The sequence below is a fragment of the Tetranychus urticae genome, chromosome 1 (genome assembly GCF_039701765.1).
Source record: "Tetranychus urticae isolate SD_2017Ah chromosome 1, NJAU_TeUrti_SD_1.0, whole genome shotgun sequence".
Lineage (NCBI taxonomy): Eukaryota > Metazoa > Arthropoda > Arachnida > Trombidiformes > Tetranychidae > Tetranychus > Tetranychus urticae.
In genome coordinates, this window is record NC_142958.1 from 12,977,496 (window position 1) to 13,002,583 (window position 25,088).

The window sequence follows — 25,088 nt, forward strand, 5'->3', positions numbered from 1 at the left end:
AATTTATAAATGTAGCCTTTTATGATTATGTGAGCGAATAGTGACTCGTGCAAATTTTCGATCATTCAATTGTGTGGATTGAATGGTGAAATAGGTTCCCTTGAATTCTGATTTCTTGGGATACCCATTATCAAAGAAAAGTGCTTTCAAATACTGGACGAGGATAACGAAATGTTTAACTCGTCTCAAAATTAGCCAAACTGGCGGTCTATCGGGTGCTATATTATATAAATATGGTTGGTCAATGATGGCTTCGTCGGGTTTATAGGCTGGTTTCATTTTGAAAATAAATTTAGAAGGATTAAGTATGGACGGTTGTACATGGATCAATGTTTTCAGCGTTGTTAAATTCGGAAAGCATGTCAAGGGGAAAGTAGGGAAGTCCGGCTTCTCTATGAAGGTCTGTGTAATCGATGAGGCATTCGTAAAAATATATGGTTTTTCCTAAATATTCTCTCTCAAGAGTACGATTACTTCTAGCTTTGGCTCTAAAAGCTAACTCTCTGGTGGTGCACAGGTCAATTATAATTCTGCAAAACGCTAATTCTCTTTTGATCTTTTCTTGTACTTCTCTCGTTAGATGCTTTTCAAGAGACCACAGGGAAATAATATGTTCATTGGCAAGTCTATTCATGATTCAATAAACTGTCCTACTGTCCATACTGAAAAGAAAATAATGGTAATAATATGATGATGTTAAGGGAATCTGACGATATTGATTATTTGGTATCGCATATCTGGTGAACGGGTCATGCGGGAGGTCAGAATCTTCTTTGTTCACAGTTAAAGAGACTGCAGGTCTTCTTATTAGATAGTAACTACACTCGATTAATTTAAAGAATATGAGAATGACAACACAAATTGCAATAGTTGCGATTCCAATATTGATCAAGTCGTCTACTATACGTTGATACCACGGTTTAGCAGAGACGGCTTTTCCACTTTCTTTTAGTATGTCCTTTAGAAGCTCAATTGGTGCTGGTTCTAAATCTACATGGATCGTACATGGATCGTTTCTGGATCGTAGGGCATGACTTTCCAATTGATTAAGTTAGACCAGGTAGTTATTGGCTTGGTTTCCAATTCGACTATTTTAGAAACAGTGTAAGGACTACCATCAATTTCGGGAAGTGATCTGCAGATTTTCAAGATTCTATTTGAGCAAGGTTTTGTTAAGTTAAAAATTGTCAAATTATGTCCCATATAATAGATGTAGAAGTCGTCGTTGACTTGTTAGTCTCTAAACAGTTAGATAACTTCCATTCACCAAAGTGAAGAGGTTTTTTACAGCGTCTACCAGCAAATAATAGCTTTGGTTGATTCAATTCCTCTCTTGAGATTTCACAGAGTTCAGTTGATGTTTTGTTGATTATGACATATTCGGGACCATTGTATGTCTTTGAACATATTTCAGTACCATTTCTCTCCTCAATGAGTATGAAGGGATCCGCTTTTTGCACAACGATTTCTTCCGCTATTACATCAACATCAAAAATGACAGGAAGTTTTCATCATTCTTATTTTGAGCTGAACAACTTGCTTTCGACATGGAGTCAAGTGGGCATTTACTTCCACATGGTAATTTAATCTTGAAGAAATTTATTGCCGAATAGGGTATTTTACCGGTATTTAAAGCACTGGTGGCTGTTTCTGCCATGATTTCTTGCATACGGTGCAAATTATAAGTGACAGTGCCCGCCATAAATGCTGTCATCGGTAAGATGTTTTTCAATTCCTCGATGCTCATTTGTAATTGTTTAATCTGCCGAGCAAGGGTGTAAAAATTGTCCTGATGTACAGCTAATACTTTGGTAGATACATTCATAAATTCATGCATTATTTCGGAGCTTGATTGTGGTTTCGAGCTAGACAAGACTGTAGTTGTCACGGCACCTGCACCAAACATAAATAGTGAGTAGAAGAAGTACGCAGCAGCTGGCAACCCACGTCTCGAACGTTTAGACACCTTCATGCATTCTTGTATTATCTTAAGCCATCCTTCTCTTAGATAGTACTGACACCTCTGGTTTATTTCTGCTAATATTTCGACGTTTGTCGTAAATTTCACGCATTCTGAAACTCGGGATTTACAAGTTTCACTTTGTGAGAAAAGATATTTGCAACCCTGGGCAGTCTCTACGGATCCTATGTTTTGCCCTTGGTTTTTAATTCACTCCCAATTACAGGTTGTCTAATTAACCCACGAAGCTTTTGCCATATCAAACATGGTGTAAATAGCTGACTGTCTTGGGTTACATGGGTATACTAGCATTATCGTATAATTTACTAGTCTTCTTCCTTCCAAAAATTTATTGTCAGCTGCTCGCCATACTAAAGGTGCTCCGTATTCATCCCCACAAAACAAGGCAAGGAAGTACAGTAATGCTAAAGATATTAGCGAAACTCTGTTTCTCCTTGTCCGTATCACCTTGTGTTTAGATTGGATTAGTTTGCTTTCCTTTTTATCCACTACTTTTTCGGTTGAATTTTCTTGAATGTAAGGTTTGATTTGTGAACCGTGCACTCGAAATGGTTCCAAGTCATCCTTCTTAATGTAATAGGTTGTTTCATGAATTTTATCAGTGATTTCATAAGGTCGTTCGTACTTTGAATCTAGTTTATTTGACCTTATGTATTTTTCTCGTAGGATTAAGTCTCCTATATTGAAGGTTCTGATTTTCTTCTTGTTGTCGTGAATTTGTTTCTGCTGTTGTTTTGCTTCCTCTGAACAAATAGCGGCTTGTTCTTTTACCAGCACCCACTCTTGTTCGATAAATTGACAGTATTCTGGTAATGAAGTCTCCTTTTCTTTTGATTCTAATTTTACGTCAATAGGTAAAATTTGGTTGTCTGCCATAAAGTAGGTAAAATGGGGATAACTTCGTGCTTGTGTTTGGGCTTGTATTATAAGCTAAATTTATAAAAGGTAGAACTTCAGCCCATTTTGCATGATTTTCGTCCTGACAATAGTGCATTAACATTTGACATATGGTTCTGTTGACTCTTTCAGTTAAACCATTAGTTTGTGGGTGATAAGGCGTTGAAAACTGCCATTTAGAGTTCATGAAACGACTCGCTTGTTGCACCGTTTCAGAGATGAAATAAAATGAATAAATGATCACTTAAAATAGTTTTTGGACAACCGTGTCTGCTCTTAATATCTGTTCAGTCAGAAATTTCGCAGTGTTATTGGCGTTCTTTTTCCCAAGGGCCCTGAGCTCTACCCCCCGAGTAAAGTAATCAGTGGCCACAATGATGTATTCTTTTCCAGAAGACTTTGGAAGAGGACCTAGAATGTCAATTCCAAGCTTCTCGAACGGTGCTTCTACTCTTATCGGGTTAGGTGGTGGATTGGTTTTTCCTAAACCTTGTTTGTTCATCTGGCAGCTGTTGAAATTTTTGACGAATTTAAGTATGTCTTTCTTCTTTTTTGGCCAGTAATATTTGGGTTGAATTTTCTTGTATGTTTGAAGTAGCCCTGAATGTCCAGAAATCGGATCATTATGATAAGATTCGAGAATTTTAGTTTCCAAATTTTCTGGTAATACTGGGACACAAGTCTATCCAAACTCAGTTATTACCTTTCTTTCCAAGACACCGTCTCGTAATCTTGTTTTGTTGGTTTACCCTTACCTTGTATATTACCCTCCAATTGGTGAATTTTCAATTGAACGAACGGATCACTACGTTGTTCAGCTCTTAACTCTCCACGTTCTTCTTCTTCTTTCGAAATTAATTCGTGAATATATCATCGCCTTGTTCAATGTCGTCCTCGTCAATTCGATTGAACTCTGTGTCAATAGTTGGATATCTGCTCAAGCAATCAGCGTCTGCATGTATTTTTCCAGATTTATAAGAAATGGTGAAATCAAAAGACTGTAGAGTCAATGCATAACGCATTAGTCTAGGTGGTAGTTTTGCCTTTTTATTAAGGAAACACAAAGCACAGTGGTCGGCCACTATCTCGAAATGTATACCTTCAAGGTAGTGCCTGAACTTTTCAATCGCATCAATGATTGCCAAGCATTCTCTGTCAGAAATAGGATAGTTCAATTCTGCTCCTCGTATTTTTCGACTGGCAAAGGCTACTGGTTTCCATTTAGCTTCGTCTTTCTGTAATAGAATTGCGCCCAGTCCAACATCTGAAGCATCGGTTCTCAGTTGAGTTTCAAGTTGGTAATTGTAGTGAGCTAGGACTGGTGCTGTGCACAGTAGGTTTTTCAAGTTTTCAAAGGTATCATTTTGTTCCTTAGCCCAAACAAAAGCTACATCTTGCTTGGTAAGGTGAGTTAATGGTTGTGTGATTTTAGCGAAATCTTTAATGAATTTGCGGTATTAGGAGCAAAGAGCGACAAAAGATCTTACATCTCTCAAAGTTGTTGGAATAGGAAATTGTTTTACGGCTCTAATCTTTTCTGGATCAGGTTCTTGTCCTTTCTCACTTATGATGTGACCAAGAAAATCTTTGTTTGAAAAAAGGTGCATTTGCTGGACTGATCTATTAAACAGTGCAAAGTTGGTGAAAATTATAATACTTATTACGTTTATAAGTTGATTTAAAGATTATTTAGAAAATAATTAATTGAACACAACTAAGGTGAGAAAATTTCTCTTATTCATTAGAAGCTTATAACAAATAGCTTCTAAATGAATAATCATAAGAATATTTTACGAATTGATTCCGGATCTTGCTAATTGAAAGTTATGTAAAACAATAAATGTTATGAATAAAACAATTATGACAATAGATAAAATTATATAAAATAGTGTAATATCTAGAATCTTCTAGAAAACAGAACATTAACCCTCTTAAGAAGTAAATCTTGGATAATAGATCTAATTATTGATAATAGATATAACTAGAGATAAAATTCAATATATAAATGAAGTTGCGAATCGTAACAAAACACACAGTCATAATTTCCTTGAGTCAGCGAAGACTTAAATAAAGTCTTTTTATTATAAACCTCTTGGTTCTTTTTAACTTAACTTCAACTGGTGACCATTATGAGGGCTTAGTCCCCACTGTTCCTGCCGTAACCTGATATTCTGTTACGCTGTTATTCATACCTGATCTTGCTTGATCATCGCTGATAACGCGAAGGTGATGAGTTTGACCCTCATAATGGCCACCAGTTGAAGGCAAATTAAAGAAAAGCAAAAGTTTTAATATATAAAGACTTTATTTGAACTCGCTTTACCATTTCGATATCGTATTGGACGAGGTCTGTGAATTCAAGATGGAGTCTTGTTGTTAATTCTTGAGCGTCTCCCACAATAATGATTCTTCTTGATTGCATGATTTCTATCAAGCGACTTCTTGCTTCTGAGAATGGGATTGCTGTGTTGGCTCTCAACTGGCTGGTGTGTATACTTATTGAAGCTTCAGTGTACCTTAGGTCTGATGAGAGTATTTAAACAAAGTAAAGTGTTTGAATACCAATAGCTCTAACGAAGAAACCGGATGAAAATACTATTTGCGGGAAACCATACTTGATGTCTATTCCATCGGTTACAATAGAAACAGTTTGCTTTAGATCGTCTTAAGGACCGACTGGGCCTAAATTTTTCACCAAGTTTCTCTACACCATCTCTTCGTCGGTTTCTCATTTGTGACAGCTTCACCGGTGACTCGTATCTTTGGTTCTTGAGGAGTGAGTTTATCTGCAAGGAATCTGCAATTTGAGGACAGGTATAGTGGCGAACAGCATACCGCACAACTCTGACAGTTTTCTCTTCTGTGACCTACATCAAAACAGATGGTACAATGATTCGGTGGCAATGTTTTAAGCGATTTTACGTCTCGTAAAGTTATTCTCAATCTGCTTTCTCCTTTCTTCAAACTTTCTGGGTCTTTAGCAGCAACGGTGATTTTAGCGAACTTTCTATTGTGTAGTTGAGTGGTGTAGATACTGAAAGTCGTCTATTTCAAATTTGCAACTTTAGCTTAACCAGAATCATCGAAGAATCTTCTAATTTACGAGATTAAGACAATAAAGTAGGAACAGAGACTTAACGTTATGCATGTCGGAGGTTCCAATGGGAGATGGTAACAAAGAGGATTATTGAGGATTTTAGATGAACTAGGAAGCTCCAAAATAAAATTGAATATGAGGAAAGAAAAAAGTAAATGATTAGTTAATAAAGATCACTTAAAATAATGCTTTCATGAGAATAATGAGGTTCAAGGGATGGTTTGGATTTACCGTTTTTATTTCGGATTATCGGCTTTTTTGCTCGGCGTTGGTCGCGTTTCCTTGGTTTCTGTTTGACTAAGGATACACCTACGATACGCGATAAATGTAGAAGTATTCATCAACTATCTTTAACTGTGGTACTTTCACGTTAGCGTCTGATGCTTGTAGACAGTTGTGTAGTTCCCATAGATCAATCCTGGTTTTCGAACAGTATTCTTTCCATACAAGATACAGATTAGATTTTTATAGTTCCTCTTCACCTAATTCACAGGACTCTTGATTAGTTTGATTGACAGCAAAGACCTTTAGGCCTTTGTAAACCTTGGTACAGATTTCGGGTTCATTTCTATTACGGTGTCCCGATCAAAGCGGGAGACACTAAAAGTGACATATCTTTCGGCATATATGGTACATAATTATATGCTTTAGCTCATTCAAAAGGCCATTTACTCAGACACCGTAAATTCAATTCATTTTTTTCAAATAAAATTCGAATTGTTAGAGAAACGTGAAAAAGAGCGAAAAGGTCAAATCGATAAAGTGGCCTTTTTATTCTGTATTATTTTTTTTAAACATGTGTTCTGAGGTCGAAATTCAGATTTTTCGGTGTGCATAAAGTCCAAATATAAATTTATCAATATCAAAAGTCCACAATTTGCACCAAAACAGGCGGCAAATGATTTTGAAGTCATGAGTACCCTTCGATTTCGTGAAAATTTTTCATTTTTTTCAATTTTCCCATGTTAATTTTCCCTATTCAAATTCTCCTCTTTAATGAATTATGAATTTTCTATTTAATCAGCACTGACCTAGAGAGTTTTAAATTATGATATCTTAAAGTGGACAAAATTACCTTTCGAATAAACTCAAAATTATAAATGACCACGATCTAGATCAGAAAATATTCCACTTTTAGTCGCTCCCGCTTTGATCGGGACAACCTAATAGTGATTAGTGTGAATGGGTCTGCTTTTACAATTTGCACATCAGGATCAATCATCTCAACTGAAAATTTTAAATTGATTCAGAAATCCGTGTCGTTGACTAGGGTTGATAAACACTGGATATTTTCTATCTTGTCCAACCTACAAGACTTTCCGCAGGGTAATTTGATTTTTAAGGCTTCGAATAATTCTGGGATTGTTTCCTTAGGTTGTTCTTTTAGTTTGTTGAATATTTGTTTGAGTAGTAGTGTATTGTAGACTATTACGGCGTCAATCAACTCTAATAAAGAGTACAACGTTATACTCGTTACGTTGGTTTAATAAATAAGAGTGTTTATTGTAGGGGAAAAGGTGCAAACCTCTGGTGTGGTGATCTTTATTGAACTTGGTTTTTCAATTGAATAACCACTTTCAGCAGTTCATTTCACTAATTTTGATACAATAAAGTAGAAGAAAATTTATTTAATATTCAACTGTCTGTTTGATTCAACCTGAACTAGAGTCTGTTGTAAAATGTCTGATTATTTAACTTTTGAATATTCTTTACCGTATGTTTTATTTTAAAAAAGATGGTGGCCTACACACTCCTGAAGCTTGAGAAGATGAAGAGAAATCGAAATAAATCGATCAATTTGAAAGATTTCTGGTTCAAAGTTGAAATGACCTGGATGATGCAGTTAACAGAATGCTGCTATTTGTCAAGCATAATCTATTAAGAAGCTGTAATTTTGGTTTGCTTCTGTGTGTTAAAAAATGTGTTGACTGATTTCCTAATGTAAAATACGCGGTCTCATGAAGACGAGCCAAAAGTTGATTGCTGACTAATGATTAAAGTTTTCAGAGAAATTTTTGTTTCATGATTAAGTATACATGGATCGGCATTCCTTCGTTTTCTCTGAAGATGACGGGTGCAATACTAGACGACAAATCATGGTTGAAAGTGTAAGCAATGCTATCGAAGAAGCAATGTCAAGTGATCATGACGGTAGAATAATGTCAAAGCGTTTTTTGTGCACATTTTAATGCATTAAGATGAATTTGAAAAACACCCTGCAAAAAATTCTGATTTTCTGATCATTACTACAGCTTTTTCGATAGCACTTCTTGCATTGTCTTCTGTGAATTATCATCAGACTATGATATTTTGAACTTGTTGAAGAAAAAATATCAAAATTTACATTCATAGAAAAGTATTACTTTCTGGATTCTGCCCGACTAGTATTGTACTACTTTCATCTTCAGACGAAACCAAGTAATACTGCACAAAACATCCATATATTCTCAATCAAATTGGAACAAAAGTTTCTCCGATAATTTTTTTCATTGTATTAAGGTTACTCTCAATAATTTGAAATAACTTATTTTAATTTCATTAGATAAAGTGATACATTAATTTAATGAAAAATAATACTTTAAAATTCATTCATCACAAAAGGAACCCTTTGATTTGCTCGGCAAATGTTTTTTGATTATTAGGTGAATTTGATTGATTTTTGACAATGAATGAGTAGGGCATCCATAGAAGGAGGGCAAAACGAATAATTTGCGATAATTTCATGAATTTTTCATTTCAAGTTGAGCATAGAGAGTCGACCAAAAAAGCGAAATTGAAGATTCTTGATTTTTCGCTTTAAATTTTAATTAATTTTTAATTATAATATTTATCAGTATGTGGTTATACAAAATAATTTTTGTGATATCTTTTTATAAGATTCTATATTTCAACAAGCTACAAAATCTCTACTTGAAAATCTTTGTAATCAAAGTTATTTAACTTTGTAGTAACTAACAGTTAGTTCAACCATCATTATAAGCCTTAGACTTAATTTTAAAAGATTAACCTGATTGCATCTCAATTTAAATGTCCCATGTTGACCCCCTTAGCCCGTGAAAACTACCAGCGCTACCGACTTTTATAATAGACCTTTAGATTCGCTGAATTGCTGTAGCTAATTGAATAATATCTCGAACATTTACATGGATTATTTGATCATAATCATCAAGATAACCAGGATCACAAAGCTTTTTATTACAAGCAACACCAGCATTGCTTACCAAAATATCTTTTTAAATTCAGCTTTTATTATTAATATTACAAGAGGCTTTAGTGATGAAGTGATTTTGTTTTATATTCAGCAGCAACTTTATCCAGTTCAGTTTGATCATGTCCAACTATGGCTTTTTTATCACCAGGACTGTGGTTATACTTAATAATATTAATATTAACTTAATAAATAGTTGATATAAACATAGTGAATGTAACTATCCGTTTACCTTTTGAATAAAAACTTGCGACGGCAAATTCATGCTCAAAATGCTTTTGAGTTCATGCTCATTATAAAATATGGACTTGTTTACAAGAAATCATAGAGTCGAAGGTACTCATTAAAGAATCAGTAATCTACAATCAGTATCAACTCTGGGATTCCCGGATAAATCTACTGATTAATTACACAATATGAAACGGGAAATATAATTGTAAATAATCTTAACTTGCAAACAATTTGAAACTGGTAATGATAAATGCAATGAAGTAATCAAATTAGGCAAACTCTGTATTTATCAACTTTCATCATCAATCAATGAACTGAAAGGAAACAATTAATCAAAGCACTAGGCAAGGATACTGTAAGTGCGTCGCAACTTGGTAAGTGGCTGACTGTTGTCAAGTGAAAATTCAATCTGATAAGTGCCTCAATTTGCGCAGACGGTAGATAATAACGGCTTAAACAGAATAAACATTTTATCGATGCTTTAATGAGTACCTTCGACTCTAAAATTTCTGAAAACAAGTCCACATTTTATAATGAGCATGAGCCCCAAAACCCACCTCTTTATTTCATCGCTATTATGGGTATAAAATCCATCGGGTATTTAAAGACAATTGTAGTCTCAAGTTGTTATTCAGAAAATAAACTGATAGTTACATTCACTCTGTTTACTTCAACTGTTTATTATTAAGTGTAATCACAGTCAATTTTACATTATGATCAATTTAAACAATAAAGTAGCCTTAATTACTGGCTCAAGTGATGGGATTGGAGCTGCAACAGCTATACTCTTCTCATCTTTAGGAGCTAAAGTATCTATAGTTGGACGTGATCAAAGTAAACTGGACAGAGTTGCTGCTGAATGTGAAGCAAAGTCACCTCATCACCACAAGCCTGTTGTTACCAAGGCTGATTTTATTAGAGATGAAGACGTGGTTCGAACCTTTGAAAAAACCATTTCTGTTTATAAAACTTTGGACATTTTAGTCAACAATGCTGCTATTGATGGAACTAAAGGATTTGGTGAACCAGATGCTATGAATGAATATGATCGAATTATGCAGATTAATGTTCGAGCTGTTGTTCGTCTTACTGAATTGGCTGTACCACACTTGAAGCAAACCAAAGGAGCTATTGTTAATGTTTCAAGTATTGTAGGCCTGAAACCAGTGAGTATTAATAACATGGTTTCACAAGCAAACTGAATGTCTTAATTTTGTTTTTGTTTCATCTACAGATTCCACCAGTTTGGTCTTATTGTATGTCAAAAGCTTCTCTTGATATGTTTACGAAGTGCATGGCTGGTAAACTGGCTCCTGATGTTCGAGTAAATTCAGTTAATCCAGGAGTAACTCGAACGAACTTTCAACGAGAGCTAACCGATCTGGAAGCCTTTAGGGCACGTGCAGCTTCATTGCAACCAATGAAACGGCTTGCTGAACCAATAGAAATCGCCAATACAATAGCTTTCCTCGCATCTGATGCGGCAAGCAACATGACTGGTTCGATTGTTGTTTCAGACTCTGGCATGTTGATTGCTGATCCTTTTGCCCAATAAGCTTACTTTTGCTTGATTAATAAATCAAGTTAAAACTGGTATTAATCAATTAGAATCATCGTATGGTTTAGCAATAAAAACAATTATATTGAGACAATTGTTTAAAATTATTCGGTAAAGCCATTATACTTATGAAATAAAAGATAAAACATTCATTAAGCACAATTATCTTGAGTTTTATTTACAAATAATGACGTGTATCGCGCAAGCATATAAAGCATTGGATTGCAAGATTGGATTACCTTCAATCCTTATCGTTTTAAGTTATCTTTTATGAAGATGGAACTATGAATGACGGGATAGCGATGATAACTGTTATTGTTACAGCAGCCAGAGTTGATATAAAATCTGGAGTAATCATGAAAATTCCACCGAACGAGAATCCAACGTCATTGAATCCGATACGATAAAGGAATAGAGAGATCTGAGGAAAAACGAGATTCAATTAATATATTGATGTAAAAATTTGATAAAATATTTTCGCTTCAAGTACTCACCTCATTCAGAATTTGAAATGACTCAGTTTCAAATGATAATTTGTACAAAGTGGGCAAAGATTCTTGAGATTTGGTGTAAATTGTTACAACCGCATGAATAATCAAACAGAGTACAATAAGTATTCCTGAAGTTTGTAATATCGTACTTATTTTGATTGGTAAAATGTGATCGTCAAATGCCAAAGTGTAAAAGCAAAAGATGAAGAAGGTCATATAATAGCTAATCAAACCAAATGTGCAAAGATTCGTGAGCGAACTTGATTTATCAACTAAGCGATGCACCAAAAGGTATTGCCATCGAAGTGTTTTCACAGCCTTACAATCCAATTTACTTCCATCAATGTTCATCTCTTTACTGATAGCAGTCACTTGGTTATTGATATAATAAAGAGCCGATTGAACCAACATTGCTAAATCGATAAAAGTCGAGATATGAAATAGCGACAAAGGAACAGTTATTGATGAAGCCAACAGAGATGTCCAGTAATTAAACGGATCGTCATTCAATCTTGCTCCGATAGAATAAAGTTTTGGAGTTTGATCGCTAGATTGATGTGGCCAAGAATACTTGTAAAGGACGATTAAATAGTAAACTCGAAGCATGTAACCGAGAACAAGCAGTATTCTATAAGCTGCTCGACGAGTCCAGAAATATTTTCGAGTTTGATCATCGAAATCAATGTTTATTGCTTTAAAGCGAGTTATGATTTCATCGAAAAATCTTTGATTGTATTTGAAGTGGAATAAAGTAAGAACGAAAACTTTAATCGCTGAATACATCGCTTCCGCAGGATTGATGGTAAATGTTGATTCTAATGAAATGGTCGGCAATTTAATTAAGTATCTCGCGACCATCAGACCAGCTGTCAGTAGAAACAAGAGATTTCCTATTATTCCGTTTGTTGATGAAGTCATTAGATTCCATTTCGAGGAGAATGAATCGATAGAAATTGGTGGATAAATCATTTCATTTTTGCTCAATAAACTTTTCAAAATCGCAATGTCAGACATTTTCGTCTTAACCCAAAGTGAGTAAACTGATTCAAGAATAGGAATAAATTTTTCAATGTTAGACGAACTCAAAAAGGATTCAAAGTTTTGTCTTTCATCAATGATACAAATGGAAAAGCTATTAAAATTGTCGCTAAAGCTAAAGTTGCATTAAATATTGATGTAATGAATTTAGTCGTTCAGATCTGAATAAAAGTCAATTTTAATGATGTTGACCAATAGAAACATTATCAATTGTTGATCAATGCCTTTTTTAAATATTCAAGTAAATGATATATTTATTGTTACTGGAGACACTTTATACAATTTATTTAAACTCTTATTTGAGCTGTTGGAATAAGTCCAATCGATTTACCATTAATTTACGCAAATCAATGCACAAGAACATACAAATCATTTACTTAAAATTAATTTTGAAACATTTGCTTTCAGTATATCAATAATAAACCATCTTTCAATAACTGGTCAATGAAAATACATGTAACATTTTGAGACCATTTTATAACCAGCCATTAGACACAGAAAAACAAAGGTCAACACCATCTATTGAAAAATTTATAAAAATTAAATTTAATTAAGTAACAATTGTTGATTTTCACAACCCAATAGATGGTGTTAATGACTGACCAATAGAGCTCATTCAGCTTTTGCCTTTAAGACAAACTTAAATGAAAATCCTTTACATGTTTAAAAGTGGATTTAATACTGATTGTTAGTTTCAACTTTATTCATCCTAATGTATTTTGTGCTAAATCTGAAGCACAATGATGTACAGGGAACATGCAGTGTCTTTCCCTAACAATGACAGTTAAAAAGTGCCATTGTTAATACACAATTAGTATTAATTTACTTAATAACCGTTAAATGAGTTGACAATCTTTTTGCCTTATTCTTACACATTGATCAATCATGAACTCTTGTTAAACATGAAAAACAAGTCAACAGTTACTCCCATTGCTCTGGTTTAACCTTAGTGGATAAATAAATCTCGTTTTTTTTATTTAAATATGGAAGAGCCTGAACAAGATTCAATAAATTACAGTGACTTTAGTGAAGTGATCGACAATGTTGATCAACTGGAATCGAGTGAAATTAAAAGTAAACCCTCCAAGTGGAAACCCGTCTGGCCTGGTTTAAGGTGCATCGACTGTTTTGGTTGCTGTTACTTTGTTTACATTTTGTTTAATTGTGGCCAGGACAAAAATGAAGTCAATTCAACACCAGTCGTTTCCCAGCCCACAGATAATCATTCAATAGTTTCAAGCTCATCGACATTCAGCTATGATCGTCCCCGTCGACCAACTCAAATGAATATACCATTGCAAATGATGGACAAAAAAGCGTCGATAACATCGACAACACTAGATGTTGACAATGGAGAAGAGTAATTATTTACATATTCACTCCACATAACGTTACGTTAGGCTCGACCCCGATCGGCGCAAAATAGTATTTATATTATGAGCTAACGCACGCTTTTTTCGAGCATAGCACATAGCTCCAAAATGCATCAATATATTGACATTGAACTTTCAGCGAAATGTTTGAAATGAAATAAACTTTATTACAATAAATACTGGATTCGTCCAAGGTGACAGCTTGCATTTTGACCGTCTGCTTCCACTTAACCAGAAACCAGAAAATTTTGATAGCTGTAATAATTTTAAGATGAGATCGATCAATCTCTGAATGTATTCAAATAAAGAGTGTATTAATAATAAGCTCATTAAGAGACTGGGTTAATGGTAAATTTAATATTTATTTTTAATATAAATTAAAAAATGACAACAAAATAACGTGATCATCATTTATGAGATGAAAAAAATTGAAAGTTATTGATATAATGAATCAGAATGAAAGAGCAAACAAATTAAATAACGATTATTCTGATTCTTGGAAGAATTAAGCACAAAATTTAATTTTGTTAAGAGATTAATATTGCTTGTCTTTAGCCACAATGTTGCATTTTGGTTTTCGGGTTAATTTATTCATCATTTAGCGATAGAGTAAAATAACATTTGTTTACTCATTGGTTAAAAAAAATGTTGATATTTTTGTTGGAATAAAAAACATTCAAGAATTTGAGTAAAGTGTAGAAATAGAGAGATCATTGAGTCCATCATAGGAAGTAGGTGAAACATAGTCACCCTCCTCATCAGAGGAAGCTTCATCTTTACTGGGAACAATATCACTTTGATGTGGACTTCCAGTTCGCAAATCATTTTCAGGAGTATCATCAAGATTGGTTAAAGATCGACGTCGAACTCCCCAATTGAAGTTATCCATACTTTCGCCCTCTTGACTTTCCAGTTCATATTCGAGGAAATCAAAGTCTTTGAAGAGACCAAATTGATCGCTATTACCATTGTCATCGTGTTTACTCTCTGCGGAAACATCATTATTGGTATTGGTTATATCTTCCTCACTCGACCCCATGGAAGACTGTCTCTCGATGATGTCACTATTTTGACTAAATATAACAGACGGTGATTTAGGAAGACCGACACTTTTGCCAAAACTGCGCAGTAAACCAATCAACTTTTCCCGTGTTCTTGACTGCGATAACCAGGGTCGCTTCCAGTTGGAGCCTTCATTAAATGAATGATTATATGAAAGGCTGCGACGAGGTGAAGCTGGATTATTAGTTGAAGCTGAATCAACTCCACTTGCTTTGGTTTTGTTTACTTCTTTTGTATTATCTTCTTCACTCTCGGAAGTCTGTTGTGACTGTTGCTGTTGTGGCGTTTGTGGCTGTTTGAATTCGTCATCTTTTGCCGTATTCTTCTTTTCATCTACAATGTACTTTCGACCAACAATCGGGGTTTGAGTCAAATCAAAGGAAAACTCAATGGTACGACCGGGCAACTCTCGGCGAATACCAAACTCTGAATCAGCAAATGACGCACCAGAAGCTATGCTAACAGTGTCGGCTGGGATGATTGAAGAGTAAGCTGGTGTAGTGCCTGATATGGTTGAAGAAGATGATAATGATATTGAGGCAATGTTGGATGAAGTGTAAGAAGGAGCAGCGGCAAGTGTTGAAGATCGTGCAACGACCAGTTTTAATATTTTCAGTGAATCCTTCCACTGAGGTCCTTCAATATATTTATGAACAATTTTGGATAAATCGTTATTTAAAGATGATGAAGAAGTGGTGATGTCCATATAATGCAGCATGCAATGTAAAATGGACAGAACGTGACTGCTCAAAGAAGATGGACCTTTATCCAAGACCTGTCAATTTAAATGAGAAATTATTAGATGTTTGCTTAAAATATCAAAACGCCTTGAAAGTGAATTTTCAATATTAAATTGTCTAATAATAATGTCTTCATCTGTCGTCCTTAACCTTTTCGAGTCTAATAATTAGATAACTAAGCTAAATTAATTTTAAAATTAATAAAGATACCCTTTTGCAATGCAATGTGTTTATGCTATAAATTTTATGGCAAAAGGTTTAAATTTACCTCAACAAGGAATGTTACTAGAGATGGAAAGTTGTATGGATAAGCATCAAATAAATATTTAACAACACATTTAGTCCATTGGAAACTTTCTTTGCTGAAAGCCTTTTTACTGTATAAGGTCATTACAGTAGCCAAGTTTTCCATGTTTTGTGTTCCGGTTTCAACCTTTGTGGTGCACCATTCAGCAAATTTTTTGGAAGCCTACAGGAAAAAGTGAGACAATGGGAAAAAGAAAAGAACGAGTGAAAATTAGATGAAAATAAACCAGAAAAGTTTGGAAGCCAATTTGTTTTCCTAAAGTTAAATTTTTCTTAATCTTTGCTTCTCATCTAGTCTGAACTCATATTATTTTGTATACAGATTTTTTGGCATTTTATTTTAGATTCAAATTGATGATTTGCTATTGTTACATATTTTCAGAACAAAGCACAATCCTTTTTCATCCATTTTCATAGTTCTCCAATCACGATTACTGTGTTTTTTCACTATAATATCTTCCACGGCAGATGAAAAAAATGACTTGAATATTAACATTAATAAACAAGAGATGAGCATAAAAGATTAGGCTCAAAGTGATTAGAAAAAAGCATTTACTGCTGTTCATTCTGACATGGTCTTTAACTAATGAATTATTTCACAATTATTATCACACTTTTACTAAACAATCTCATCCATTATGTGTAGACGTTTAAGGAGGTTTTACTTACATGAATACAAAGAGCATTTGGATCGTCATAATTTGCCAACATGTAAGGTAACAAAGCAAATACGTTGAAAGGAAATGAATCGATGTTTTCACTTGGATCAACAAATGATAAGTCTAAAAATGGTGTTAGACGATGAAGCAAATAGATGGTTGCTTGATAAGTGGCGGTTGAAGTGCAACCTTTAAGCAACATTGCATGAACACCAGGAAAGTTAATCCATTTAGACTGTAGAATAACCTTTTCCACCTTTTCTTGGGTATCATTTCGTTCCAATGGAAAGTAGGCAAGAATTTTCTCCATCAATCGAAGAGCAAGTAAAAATTCATGTTCATAATCAGTTTCAAGCATAGCCACTGAAATCCAGAAAAATTGAGCCAACAAGGATATACGATCTTCTGAAGACATTATTTGATCTTCACCAGTTTTAAGTGATTGAGCACTTCGAGATCTACCAAAATTGTAGTCAGCAGAGTGTCGATGAGCCATTCGAAAGTCAACCTCTGTGTTGCTTCTAAACCTCATTTCTCGATGCTCTATGTTTGGTGATCCCATGGAAATTGCTGATTTTCTTTCAGGTATAGTGATAGAGATGCTTCGATTCATTCTATCAGCGTGATTTAAACGATCCAAGTGTTGTGCTGTCATATAACTAGAGTTGGGAAAACTGCTTGAAGTTACTGTTGCTTGGCTTGAAGCACTTGATGGAGGTGGAGCTGTTGGTGAAGATCCGCCTCGATCATCACCTTGATCTGGGCCTGAATGAGCTGAACGATTCTTGAACAAGGCTTTTATGTATTCACTAAGAATATGACGCTCCGAATTGAGCGAGTCAACAGCTGATTCAAGGGTCAACATAAGTTCAGTTACATAACCTTGCATATCTTCACCTGGCTCAGCAACCGTTTCAACAAGACGAGATAAAATATCTGAAAGCATTCTCGAGTTTATTGGAAGCTTAATAGCTCGGAAAATTTGCAATGATCGACCGGCATAATGGCGAGAGGAACAAGACAATGCTAATTGGAGAGCAACTTCAGCCCACCTTTCCTCGATGTGACCTCGAACAAGTGATTCTTTGAAAACGAGGAGAATGTGTTCAAGAAAATAAGACAATTGAGCAGCACTTCTAACAGACCAAACTTTGGCTGTAATGTCTTCACAATTCCAGAGTATTGAGCCTCGTTTAAAGTCAAGAAATTGAATTAAACATTTAACCAACATTTCCAAATTCATTGAGCTATTCAATTGTTCATCAGATGAATTATTAGAACAGTTATCACTAACGTCTTCAGAAGGAACAGACCAATTCTCTTTTCCCATGTCATTTAAAGATGGATTGGAAGGCATGTCGAAACATTTACGTCCTAAACGACACTGACTAAGACAACAATCAGTTAACAAGTTGTTGGTACGATCAGCGGGAGGTTCAGTAAAGTTGGGTATTGGTTCAGGTATGGCTGGGTTAATGGTTAAATTATACTTTAAACGAGCTGTCTTGTTGTTCAACATAATTCGACTTATGGTTAATGGGTCATTGTGAACACAACAAACTATCAACAAGTTAAGAAGCAATTGTTTACAATGTTCGTGGACCAATATTTTGGGATGATCAAGACCAAGGAAGATAATGTTAAGCATGATTGGAATATGCGGAGACCAATCAATGGGTATTCCATCAGAGACGACATCACACAGTAAAATGAGAGCAAGGTTACATCGATGGAAGCCAACCACAGGCTGTGAGCTATCGGGTAAAAATTCAGTTAATGGCGCATAATAACCACCAAACTCTGGCATAGGCAAGGGATGTGGTTGTCTTGAAGATGGTTGACAAACTTCAGATTCGGCGACACGAGCGAGAAGCATTAAACTTTCCTCAGTTACAGAGGCAAATGAAATGACTGTAGGATCTTCAGTCATGGAAGAAAGACGATCTATTCTGTTGGTACTCATTCCTCCAGAAACAGTTGATCCAGTTGAATTTTCTGTTGCCTGTGAAGATGCATTTTCAACTGATGCAAAGATTCGATCAGCGGCACCACTTTCAGTTGAATGTCTTTTAGTATGTAATGTACCTTGTTCAAGGTTCATCGAGATTCGGTTGCTTCCTTCAAAATTTATTGCGGTTACAGTTCCTTCCTCTGAATGACCATTTTCTTTACGGGCAGTTATTCGGAAAAATGGTGGAGTCTCGGTTCGTTCTATGACACAATTAAGATATTCAACTGTTTGTAGTTCAACCATCATTTCATCAATAAACCTTTCGGGACGAACTCGTGCCATGTAAAGAGCAACTCGTTTGGCAAATGGAAGAAGTTCATTTGGTGATAAACCAGTAACAATAAACAAATATCTTATGATTATTCTCATATTGTTGGGAAATTTGGAACATAAACAGAACCAAAGCTTTTCAATCTCTTTAGAATACTCATCACCGAATTTAACTGTTATGTAAAATAAATTGTTTAGAACCATTTCTGTTGCTTCGGCACAACCCCATCCTTTAGGTAAATGATCATCACAGTCATGATTAGAATTGTAATTATTTAAAAGTGGACTAGTTTGTGGGATAACATAGGAATCAACAAGTTCCATATCAGTTAACCAAGGTTTAAGATAGTCAAGCATGTTACGGCAAATAGATGGACGTGCCATTTGAAGGCGAAAAGTAATTTCAGAGAAAAATGGCATCGTAAGGTCAGCATGCAGTTTGGCCATTCTTTGAGACAGTTCTGATTGATTGAGGGGAAAACTTGAATTTAGCAGTGGTTCGAAAGGCTTGAATTCGTGCTTAGAGTTGTCCTTTTTTCTCAACTGAACGCCAGAAATTTCTTCATCAGACACTTCTTCAGGTTCATCATCTTCCAAAATTTTTTCAAAATTGGAAATGTTTTTTTCTGGTTTTTCAAAGTCATCATTCAGAGCCAATTTTTTGCCTGAACCAAAGAAACGATGGTCAAGAATCTGGAGCAGGTTAAAAGCCATTTCTGAAATGTTTGCTCTCGGACTTCCAACATTCATAAGAGTTACATTTATTATTGCAATGTAATGGTCACATGGATAGTCACGAAGGCTGAAAATGGTGGCAATTGCAGTGAAACAGCTATCAGAAACCGATACTTTTTGTGAATAACATGCGTCAACCAGCCAGTCGAGGAGAGGTCCAGTGTCTGGGTTGAATTCAAGAAGAAGAACAATGGTTTCGTGCGCAAGTTTGGTCACTTTTTCATCGGACGATGCAAGGATACCTCGAAGCCAAGTGTAAACTGAACTGTCTTCTAATAGATATGAATTATCAAAAACATGTCCACAGGCAAGAACTGAAGACATAGCTTCCAGAGCCATAAACTCAAGTTCAGATGATGTGTTGCCGATGATATTTTGAGTTGTCTTTGAGTCAATTAGACATTGGCTGTATTTTCCTGACCAAGAAGCAAATAGCTGGAATAAATTGGCTCTCAAATCACGACTCAAGAGTTTTGATCGACTTTCCAAGGGAAACGATTTAACTAGATTATTGATGAATCCACAAAATTTAATACGAATTTCAAGGATATTTGGATTTTCCTTGTCATTTTCGTTTTCTAAATAAAGACGAAGACCGTCAATATATTCAACAAACGTATTATTCAGTCCATCTGCTTCTCGGTCTAATGTTGTTGAATTGAGACCAAAGATTCCTCTGCTAGCCAAAAGTTCAAGTAAAATTCCCAACTGAATACGTAAAAATTCTCGCAATTTTCTTTTTCTATTATTCTCCTTGTTGCGATCGATTGCCTCTCTTATATATGGAATCAATTCTTCCATCAATTCTTTCACTGCGAATGGGTTGATATGTGAAAGTCCAAAGATTGCTGCATTTCTAATTTCATTATTTTCATTTTTAATGTGAGGCAAAATTTGTGAAAATAAACATGAAGCACTGATTCCTCTGCTTAAGGGTGATTTATTGTCCAATGAACGTTCAGAAGCCATACTGTCTGGAGATGAGCTTAAATCGTGCGACATCAATTTGGCATTGCTTGAGACTGAGGAACTAGAAGGAACGATTGAGCAGGCAAACATGAGATAATTTTTCCATAGAGCAAGGTAAGCATCTCGTTCATTGGGAGATTTTTTAACATTAGAAGAAGCTCCTCTGAGTAGCACTGAGGCTCGATTGTCGTTGATAGATGTAGTATCAATATGAACCGTAAGGTAATTAAGACGCTGACATGCTAAAGACCAAGCGAAAAATGTAGCTGAAGTACAAACTTTGGAAACTTCAGACATTAAACCTGTAATGATGGAAGACCAGGCATTCATTTTAATCATCGAATCAGCTCTTATTTCTGCAGCTGATCGATTGATTTCAATTTCATTTTCATTAGTAACAGTTAACCAAGCAGAACCGGTGCGATCTGCCAACCATTGAATATCAACATTGTACGAAGATGAAGTAATTACACTTCTTTCAGAAGCGGGAATTGTGTGAAGACAATTTTCTAAAACAGATGGTCGAATCCTATCAATAACATCAAGTACAGGATCTTCTGATTCAGCTACAGAAGAAAAACATTTCAACAAGCTTCGAGTTTCTTTTAACAAATTAGCAGCCAAACGTCGGGTTGGTTGACGACAGCTTACAAGCATAACCAAACCAATAGCTTCCAATCGATGAATAATAAGTATAGTGTGTTGTCCTTTACAAGTAAGAAGTTCTGCTTCATCAGGAGACTTGCTGGTTCCACTAGCTTGAATAGAAGTCTTCCAACTGGCAAGAAGCTGGAGTAGCATTCGAAGAGCATTATCTAACAGTTGAGGAAAAGTGTCATTGATTTCAGATAAAATAAAGTTGATGAAACCTTCAACAACATCATCTCTCCATTCAGGGAAATTGTTTATGATATGCTGCAAGGCTTGCCATGCCAAGACTCTTAGTTCCTCATCCATGTGAACAGTTAATCGTGAAAGTAGATCAATTAAATCGGTGCGGGACATACCATCGGGAATTAGACGTGGTATTGCTGCAATACAAGCTCGAAAGAGATCAATTTTAGGTTTCCTTTCACCAGTTATCATGTCATCAGGCTCTTTGTTTATGTTTTGGACTGTGGTAAGCATTAGCGGTTTACCAAATTGTAGATCTAAAGCTTTGAGAATATCATTAAGAGATTTTAGTACATGAGGATAGTAATCATTGACACCAATATTTTTGGCCATTCTTTCAGTCAACATTTTGTTTAAATAGGTTCTTTTCACTCGGAGGGTGTTTCCTGAAGGCATTACTCCAGGTGTTCGAGGCATTGGCGGTTCACCTTCTTTCTGTTGTAGACTATCGGCAACCACAATGAATGCTCTCAAACCAATCGTCATTCGCTCAGGAGCAAAAATCACTTTTATTGGACGGTCAACTGAAAGTAAATCATAAACAATTCCTTTCATGGCAAAATCCAATTTTTCTTGAGCAATAAACTGAATTATTTTGACGAAAAAGCTTAAATTAACATCTCTGGGCACAACAGCTTTGGATCCTTTCGGAAATAATGAATAAACAATACTTTGTAACTTGGATTGGGTAGCAGTATTTGATTCACACTTGATACGAATCATGTAAACCCATAGTAAACGATGAAGCGATTCCATTGCTAATTTGGACATTTTACTATCGCGATTTTTAAGATGAGAAAGGCACATGGAAAGAAAACAGTGCCAATTTTTAAGGAAAAACTGTTTCTGAGAAACGCATAGTAAACATGTTACCAGAGGAAAAAGGGCATAAGTGTGTTTCTTTTTAACACACAAATCCAGAGTTAACGGGTAAAGCATCTCAACGAAATTTTTAAGACAAGGAACATTGACTTCATTTTTGACCGTAGCAGCAACTGGTGAAAGAATGTCAACAAACAATCCAGCTAAATTGTGCTTGATATCTTTATCTTTGACTTCAATGAAGTAATGGGCACATTCGTGCATAAACTCGAAAGACGCTTCAAATTGTTCAATAGGAACCATTTTAATGCGGAAAAATTTCATGCCCATAAGTAGATTAATAATGGACTGGGTAGTGACCATACTCGGCTCTCGACTTCGCAATTCTTTGAGCTCAGCCATGAACCGTTTACGAACAGAATGGAATCTGGCTTGAGCCAATACACCGATGACTTCGGCATAAAGGTCAGCAACAATGTTGATATTTTGATAGTTGGGATCATTTTTGGCACCTTCACGATACTTGAAATGCTTGAAAGCGAGATTCTCTATATGACTGATCAAATCTTCATGTCCAGGATGGAGGGGAAGTTGCTTAAGAACTTCTATCAGGAATAGACAGAAAATAAATTCAACACAAAGATCTCGTTTCTCCAAGGTATAAAGTTGTTCAGATTTTTCATAGATATCACAGCCAGAGGAGGAACTTTTATTAGTACCCTTAGATTGAGAGTCAGATAGATTGGCTTTGAATCCTTTGGTTTCAATGTAATCAGCTGTAGCTATCAACTGCCTATCATACCAGGCAAACAAAGTAGACAACAGAGAAGGTAAACAATGTTCTGCAACCGATCCAAGGGCAATTAAAAGTTGGTCAAAAACACTATCCTCACCCTTTTGTAGGGATTTAGATATTGGCTTTTCCAAAGTATCATTTGTCAATACAAAGTCAATCTTTTTCTCGGTTGAAATTACAAACTCATTGAACAATGTTTTAATAATAAACTCTCCTGGTTTACCATCTTTGGTTAAGTTCAGGTTATTTCGGTCTCGTTTGTTGACCCAGGGTAAATCTTTCACTTCACCACCTAAGAAATTCATTTTAACGTCATTTTCCATAATAACCAAAGAGTGAAGGAAGTATCTTTATTTAATAAACATAATCATTTTGATTGAAACACATAAATTCATTAAACTTTAGTAACAACTGTTTTGTTGAAGCTCCCATCAAAACAAGGTAAGAGTCTAGATTAGATATCAAAGCTAGCCAAGGCAAGCCAGCCAACGAGCCGAAACAGCTTGTGCCTGACTGAAGTCATTAAGAGTTGAATCCGAATGAATGAATGAAGTTAAATCACAAACTCAGTCAGAAGTTTTATCCTGGTTCTGATTTTCGCCTAAATTTTTAGAAAATCGACTCTTTTTCATTCAATTATTGTTCGGCGCGCTCAATGTTATTATCAAATGAAATCAAATGCAGCTTGGTAAAATTATGTGTTGGCGCCACCTATCGGATCAAGCATTTTAAAGCGTTTATAAACATTTTATATTTTTACAATTTGTTGATTGTATTGATGAATGTAGATTTAAGTCTAGCCATGCAATGTAAAAATAAGCAAATTGTTCGTTAAGATGACCCTCTAGAACAAATTTGGACAAGAACATCTACTAAACTTATCCTTTCGGCTTCTCAACCTTAACTTTAAAAGCGTGTTCAAAGGTGACTGACTATCAATATCAATATTTAGTGAATTTGTAATTGACTAATCTATTTTAAATTGTGATTCTAATACAGAATACAATATCAGCTACCCATATTGTAATACCCATATTGTATTATACGGTAAGGGTCAATTTGAAGGAACGGTTGTGAGAACAATTGATGTTATTCTGGTCTTAGCAACCTTTAAATTCATTGATGATACTCAACATTAGATATTAAATTTGATAATAAGAACTAAATAAACATTGATGGAGAGTTAATTTAAACCTCAGATCTGATCCGCTGATAATTTGCGTCTAAAAAGTCAGATTTAAATGAAGATTCGACTGAAAAAAATGATGTAAATTTCAATCCGAAAAGAATTTGTCTGATATTGAGTAATGTTTAAACACGGTTAACAGCACAATAATTTATTACTGGGTGACAATTATGAAATTTTAAAAGCTAAAGTCCATTCACGGACAACTAAACCTAACCTGTTTGCTAATAATTAGTTTCAAATCAAATTTTTTCATTTGCACTTATGTTTTGAACAAAATGAAAATAACAAGCAATTCTTATACCCTGACTTGTGGTAAGATAAGCAAAGGCTAGAGGTGACGACCTCAAAGTCTGCGGATCGAACCCAGTCAGGGTGAAAAACAAAATGAACCTTGAACAAAAGCAAATCTAAACAAAAACAAATCTAAACAAAACCAATCTAAAACAAAAACAAATCTTGAATTTAAAGTCATTTGAATTTAAACCAAGTAAACTTCAACTTAGGTTGAAACCAACGCAAGTTGGTGGGTTCCACCCGCAAGGGTGGCCCATTTTTTGTCTAATTTGGGTCCAATATTGTACTATCTTTTAAAATGCGATTTGTAAATTGACTAAGCTTTTGTTTCTTAATTATGGTCGATATGAAGTGAACTTTCCAATATTATGGATGGCCATGTGTCTTGATAAGACAAATTACTTTTGAGATTCCGTGCTAACCTCTAATACTTATTCACCTTATATCAAATTGTAACATCTTTTACT

The 25,088-nt window shown here is 35.1% G+C and overlaps 3 protein-coding genes across 3 annotated transcripts; 1 reads left to right on the plus strand and 2 right to left on the minus strand.

Moving 5' to 3' along the window:
- The first annotated feature begins 10,035 nt into the window (after positions 1-10,035).
- Positions 10,036-11,134, plus strand: LOC107361448 (uncharacterized). Its single transcript, XM_015928278.3, has 2 exons — positions 10,036-10,580; positions 10,649-11,134. The coding sequence occupies exons 1-2, from the start codon at positions 10,128-10,130 to the stop codon at positions 10,967-10,969; spliced, it is 774 nt and encodes a 257-aa protein (XP_015783764.2). The 5' UTR covers positions 10,036-10,127; the 3' UTR covers positions 10,970-11,134.
- Positions 11,135-11,149: 15 nt separating this feature from the next.
- LOC149094609 (uncharacterized) lies at positions 11,150-12,913 on the minus strand. Its single transcript, XM_089266789.1, has 2 exons — positions 11,467-12,913; positions 11,150-11,393 (listed from the first exon to the last, which is right to left on the minus strand). The coding sequence occupies exons 1-2, from the start codon at positions 12,475-12,477 to the stop codon at positions 11,241-11,243; spliced, it is 1,164 nt and encodes a 387-aa protein (XP_089122915.1). The 5' UTR covers positions 12,478-12,913; the 3' UTR covers positions 11,150-11,240.
- Positions 12,914-14,216: 1,303 nt separating this feature from the next.
- fry (microtubule binding protein furry) lies at positions 14,217-23,584 on the minus strand. Its single transcript, XM_015927935.3, has 3 exons — positions 16,652-23,584; positions 15,945-16,145; positions 14,217-15,711 (listed from the first exon to the last, which is right to left on the minus strand). Exons 1-3 carry the CDS (start codon positions 23,459-23,461, stop codon positions 14,551-14,553), a joined length of 8,172 nt encoding a protein of 2,723 aa, XP_015783421.2. The 5' UTR covers positions 23,462-23,584; the 3' UTR covers positions 14,217-14,550.
- Between the last annotated feature and the right edge of the window lie 1,504 nt (positions 23,585-25,088).

Coding starts and splice junctions, on each gene's coding strand:
- fry (XM_015927935.3), bottom strand. CDS start 23,461: ATGGAAAATGACGTTAAAATGAATTTCTTAGGTGGTGAAGTGAAAGAT. Junction 16,146..16,651: donor CAAATGCTCTTTGTATTCAT/GTAAGTAAAACC, acceptor TTTTTCCTGTAG/GCTTCCAAAAAATTTGCTGA. Junction 15,712..15,944: donor TAGTAACATTCCTTGTTGAG/GTAAATTTAAAC, acceptor TTAAATTGACAG/GTCTTGGATAAAGGTCCATC.
- LOC149094609 (XM_089266789.1), bottom strand. CDS start 12,477: ATGTCTGACATTGCGATTTTGAAAAGTTTATTGAGCAAAAATGAAATG. Junction 11,394..11,466: donor CATTTCAAATTCTGAATGAG/GTGAGTACTTGA, acceptor GTTTTTCCTCAG/ATCTCTCTATTCCTTTATCG.
- LOC107361448 (XM_015928278.3), top strand. CDS start 10,128: ATGATCAATTTAAACAATAAAGTAGCCTTAATTACTGGCTCAAGTGAT. Junction 10,581..10,648: donor GTATTGTAGGCCTGAAACCA/GTGAGTATTAAT, acceptor TTTCATCTACAG/ATTCCACCAGTTTGGTCTTA.